General features: G+C 41.7%; 1 protein-coding gene across 2 annotated transcripts in view; it reads right to left on the bottom strand.

Moving 5' to 3' along the window:
• Nfatc3 (nuclear factor of activated T cells 3) overlaps positions 1 to 6000 on the bottom strand; it is a 124208-nt gene that overhangs the window by 87190 nt on the left and 31018 nt on the right. For both annotated transcript variants that reach the window (XM_010612304.3, XM_010612305.3), the window contains exon 2: positions 1038 to 2172. In XM_010612304.3, the coding sequence (XP_010610606.1) occupies positions 1038 to 2172 (1135 nt within the window). The remainder of the gene's footprint in view (positions 1 to 1037; positions 2173 to 6000) is intronic.

The following is a 6000-nucleotide window of genomic DNA, read 5'->3' as shown; positions in this document are numbered from 1 at the left end:
TTTTTTTTTTTTTTTGGTATCGGGGATTGAACTCGGGTCCTTGCGCTTGCAAGGCAGGCCACCGAACCGCTGAGCTCCCTGATCCCATACACTTATTTATTTACCCTGGCACTGGGGATTGAACTCAGGACTATGCACTTGCAAGGCAAACATGGCACCACTGAGTTATTTCCCTGGCCTAAGACTTTCAAATATAGCGTACACTTAAGCAATAAAGAAAAATCTGAGTTCAAAAAAACTTAAATTTCTCTACAAGAACAACAAATCATAAACTTAAAAAGTTAAAAAATAAATCACAAAGACCAAGGCTGGTAGTACAGGCCCGTAATCCTGGCTATTTGGGAGGATGAGGCAGGAAGATGGCAATTTTGAGAATAGCCTAGGCAACACATATACAACCCCTTACCTATACACTTTTAAAATTGTAACTTTAGAGCCGGGTGTGGTGGCTCACGCCTGTAATCCTAGCACTCCGGAGGCTGAGGCAGGAGGATCGCTGTGAGTTCGAGACCAGCCTGAGCTACATAGTGAGTTCCAGGTCAGTCTCAACTACATAGTGAGACCCTGTCTCAAAAAACAAACAAACAAACAATAAAAAAATATATATATATACACACATAACTTTAGCCTATCTAAAAATACTTTCAAGACTTAAAGGAAAATAAGCCAGGCATGTAATACCCGCAACTTAAAGGACTAAGGCAGGAGGCTGCAAGTTGGAGGGTGGCCTGGGCTACACCATGAGTTCAAGGCCAGCATGAACTATATAGCAAGACCCTTGTCTCAAAAACAAAAAACAAAAAATGAAAATTAAAAAAAGACTTAAAGGAAAATAATAATGAGGGAAAGGAAAGGAAGAGGAATGAGAAAAAGAAGGGAAAGGGAGGAAAAGGGAAAGGGAAGTAAGAGAGGGGATGTAAGGGAAAGGACAGGATGAAGAGAAAAAAATGATCAATTATAAATAGATAACATAATTACATGCCACCAATGACCCACACAACATGAAAAATGATCAGCAGCCATATCTACCAACTCACCGAAATATTGGGGTGTGGCCAGGCTTTGGTTTGTTCCAGGTAAATGGTGAAGGAACTGAAAGAAACTGGTCACCAGATGAATCTTTCTTTAAAGGATACTGAGATCCAAGGCCATCATCTACTGAAGTCTCCCGGGATGGTGATATACTTCCTTGATCATCTGAACAGAGTTCTAATTTTCCTGGTAGTACGGCAGCTTGATCTTCAGATGTCTTTCTTGTTTTCAGAGGGATATCAGTCTCTACACAGTACTGAAAGGGAAAAAGTGCAGGGCCAAGGCCTGATCCACTGTGGACAGAAACACTGAGCCATGTATCTTCTGTTACACTTCCCCTAGGAGAGTGACCAGGAGAAGGAACAGGTGAATGATGGGGTGAAAGGGGCCCAGCATAACAAACTTCAGCACTAGAGTGCCGCCGTTTCCCACAGGGGGAAGTAGGCCTTGATGAGGGTCCTGAGGCTGGTCTGGGGCTCAGCCAATTCTCATCAGTGATACTGGATCTAGGAGAGTGGCAAGGAGATTGCCTGGGTGACAAGGAATGTCCAAGTCCATACTGTTGATGCCAAGACTCTTCTCCAGGGCAGCCCCCTGGTGAGCCACCTGGAGAAGTCAGAGGTGATCCAAGAGTAAATCGGGCAGCAGCTTCATTCAACTCTGAGTCCACATCATCATAAATGTGTGAAAGAGATTCACAAGAAGATGCATCTGAAAACCAGCTCCTAGAAGAGATGCTGCTGGCAGGACTAGGGCTAAGGGAAGACTCCCGGTAGGATGGCTCAAGAGGAAGATAGAGATGATCTCTAGAGGGCCTCTCCAAATATTCCCTTTCTGGGTCATTTATATTTAGGTCATCTTCATGTGCATCTGTTTCTTGATGACAGTTAGGAGAAATAGATGTAATTTGAATACTTGGGCATTCAAAGGGTTTGGGACCACCTAATGGGCTGTATCTAGATTCTGGAACATCACCAGTTCCTTCATAGTTTTTGTGGCCTTGGAGCTGAAACGATGGTGACAAAACAGAAGAGTGAGACGGTAATCCATGATGTGGTAAGCAAAGTGGTGAGTTTAAAGTAGATGGAGGTGGATCTACATTAAAGATGTAAATGGATGTACAATCATCTGGTTCAAGATCTATGGGAAGAAGCCAAAAAAAAAAAAAGAGAGAAAAAAGTGGGACACAAAATATATGCCATTAGCTCCACTAAAGAGTTGTTTTTTTAAAAATGCATAATTATTACATATTTAGATATGTAGTGATTTTTTTCTTTATTCTCACATTTTCAAAAATGATAATCAGAAAATATCTAAAACTAATAAACACTTTTATAAAAAAGAATCACATCTGTAAAAACACTTCTAGTGAGACGAGAGAGAAGGATTCAATGCTTCCCAGGAGGTATTTTTTTCTTTTGGGAGTTCCCTACTCCAATTCCCTACCACTAGCTGGCTGCAACAGGGACACCATGGCTGCTTCTTAGTATGTATTTGCTTTGGCTGCAGCAAGCTTCAGTCAAGGACCTATCCCAGAGGACTCTGACTGGCAGCCTCTTTGGATGACTCCAACCTTCTGCAGCCCTCAATCAGGACCACAAGGTCCCCCACCCCCACTAGGCCACATTGTGCACGTGCTAGCTCACTTTTTGTTGCTATTAAACAATCTTCCCATGCACTTAGCAGGTCAATCCACTACACACCATAAGTTTTAATAATGTATCTCTCAGATGGCATATTTATGCCTATTTGTGATTTCTATCTTGAGTAGAGCATGGTGAGCTGGTACATGAAGAGGCAGTGGCACTAAAGGCCACATGTACCAAGTGGCCAGCAGTTAGAACTGGTAACACGAAAGGTCACTGGCCCCAAAAGCAGCCAGTGGCCCAGGTTGGTAAGACTGAATCTGCTGGCAGCAAGAGAACAGAGAAACACCAGGAAATGTGCTCTGTGTTGCTCTGCGGGGCAGGAATAGCTCCTGACACCTGCTGGTAGCTACCTGTTCCAAGCAGCAAAGATACCAAGATATCTTTATGGCTTTTAAAATGAGCAAAGATAAAACAGGAAGGCTAGGCTACTCTGAAAAACACTGGCAGCTTCAAATAAAACACACTTAGCCGGGCGTGATGGCGCAGGCCTTTAAACCCAGCACTCATGAGGCTGAGACAGGAGGATTGCTGTGAGTTCGAGACCAGCCTGGGCTATACAGTGAGTTCCAGGTCAGTCTCAACCATATAGTGAGACCCTGTCTCAATAAATAAATAAATAAATAAATAAAACACACTTTACATACAATGCAGCAATTTAATTTTTTGGTGTATACTCTTTAGAAATGATCACTATATTCATACAAAAACTTCTTTGCAAACGTTCACAGCATTCCATTTCTAATCACAAAAAAAAAAATTCAAAATTTTTTTTTTTGGGGGGGACCGGGGATCGAATCCAAATGTTTTTATAAGCTGGAACATTTACTTAACAAAAAGAGATGTACTAATGATAATACAACAGAAGAACCAAGTTCAAAAAGTTATAGTGTATAATTCCATTTGTAAATATGACATTCTCAAAAACAAAACTACAATGATAGAGAATGGATCATTGTCTGTGATTAGAGGTGGAGCTTTTTATTAATAGAAGTATTCTATATGCTGATTATAGTTGTGACCATATGAATTTATACACATTAAAATTCAGATCTGTACACCAAAAAAGTACCAATTTTACTGTAATTTTTAAAATTTAAATTTAAAAACCTAAGGGCTGGGGATTTAGCTTAGTGGTTCTGCCACCTGCCTCACAAGCACAAGGATCAGAGTTCGATCCCCAGTACCAAAAATAAATAAATAAATAAATAAAATTAAAAACCTAACAAAAGAATAATGTCATTACAAAGATACAAGAATCAACCCAAAAAGACTCCCAACAACCAAACTTGGAACAAATTGTGGAGTAAAGTAAGTGATACTGTATCAAAACCCCTAGAACTGCTGGGGATTTAGCTCAGTGATTCCACAGCCTACTTTGCAAGTATGAGTACCCCAGTTCAATCCCCAGCACCCCCCAAAAAAATCTCAAAACCCCTAGAACCGAAATTCCATGAGTCCATACTTATTATCTTACGCACTTTTCCATTACTGAAATATAATACCTGATACTGCAACTTAAGGAAGGAGAGGTTTATTTTGGTTCATAGTTTTAAGGCATGGTAAGCTTGCTCTAAGGCACAAGCAGGATGGTAGAGGGGCAACATCAGAGAAAAAGCTATTCAACTCATGATAGCAGAGTCAAGGAGGGAGATACACCCTTTCAGGCCATGCCCACAATGACATAGCTGCTTGAACCAGGTCCCACCTCCTAACAGCACATTTGCATGCCAAGGATTCGATCACCCTTTAAAAGACCCACCTGTGAACACATGACCCTTCTGGAGGACATTCTAGATCTAAACCATAACACCGATATAAACAAAACAACTGAGTAAATAAACGAATGAGACAGTGGTTCCTCTTAAGGAGAATTCCAATTAATAAATCCAGAGCTAGGCCTGGTAGCATATGTATGTAATCCCAGCTACTCAGGAGGCTCACGCAGAAGGATTACACAGCCTCAATCTAGTAATGAGAAAATATCAAACAAACAAATTGAGCCAGGTGTGGTAGCTCACACCTCTAACGGCAGCACTCAGGAGGCTGACACAGGATGGCGGCTGTGAGTTCAAGGCCAGCTTGGGCTACATAGTGAGTTCAAGGTCAGCCTGAACTACATAAGAAGACTCTGCCCCCACTCGCCCCCCAAAAAAATACAGGACACAGTGGCACACACCTTCAATCCCAGCACTCGGGAGGCAGAGACAGGAGAGGATCACGAGTTCTAGGCCAGCCTGGGATATGTACTGAGTTCAAGGCCATCCTGAAGTACATAGCAAGGCCTTGTCTCAAAAAAACCAAACCAAAACAAATGCAACCCAAAATGAGAGGCATTCTACAAAATTACTAGTGCTCATCAAAACATGGAGACTAAGAAAGACAAGGAAAGAATGACCATCACAGATGAGGTATAACAACTAAACAAAGTTTGAAATAATGGGTTGGATGCTGGATTAGTGACACTCGAGGTTAGGGCATGGCAAAAATGGCTGAGAAAGTAGACATGACCTGTTAATTACGGGATCCTGGACACATGGGCAGAACAGTTCCCAAAGCCTGGCATGTAGACTTCTTGTGAGAAACCTACTTACCCTAAGATATGGGATCCCAGCACAGCCTCCTAGGACCCATATGTAGAGTTCTCATGGTTTCCTCAAGATTTGGACAACAGGCAAGGATGCAGAAGCCATGAGGAGCCCTCTAGTGAGGCTTTCCTTAGGATAGTTCACCCTGCTTTATCTTCCTTTTCCTTTTACTCAGCCCAAGCTCATGCTACAGAGCCAGTTTCTCCATCACTCTTTACTTTTACTTTTCCAAACAAACTCTGACACCGCTTTTTGCTAGTTTTATTCAATTCTTTGTTCCAGAGGAGAGCTTAGAATCTAACTCCAGAGGGAGAGGTGAACAACCCAGGACCTGGTAACATTTTATTGGTGAGCCACTTTTAGGAGCTACCGATAACATTAGTAGAAGAAAAATTTTAAGTAAGTTTTAAGTAAGTTTTGTACTGAGTTAATTACATTGCATCAACTCTTGCTTCTTGTTTTTTTCATTTTTTGAAACAAGGTCTCTACATATTACCCAAACTGGTCTTGAACTCAGGCTCAAGAGATAATCCCACCTCAATCTTCCAAGTAGCTGGGGCTACAGGCAAGCCACAGTGCTCAGTTTAATTTCTTGAAGCCAGAGCCTTCACACTGAGCTATATCCTCATTCCTTTTTATTTTTTATCTTGAGACAGGGTCTCACTACCTTGTCCAGGCAGGACTTGAACTTGTAAACCTCCTGCCCCTGTCTCCCATAATGTTGGGATTACAGG

The sequence above is a fragment of the Fukomys damarensis genome, unplaced genomic scaffold, assembly GCF_012274545.1.
Source record: "Fukomys damarensis isolate Sample0158 unplaced genomic scaffold, DMR_v1.0_HiC HiC_scaffold_32, whole genome shotgun sequence".
NCBI classification, from domain to species: Eukaryota; Metazoa; Chordata; class Mammalia; order Rodentia; family Bathyergidae; genus Fukomys; species Fukomys damarensis.
Note: the sequence above shows the minus strand (reverse complement) of the source record. Positions and strands in the feature narration are given on the sequence as shown.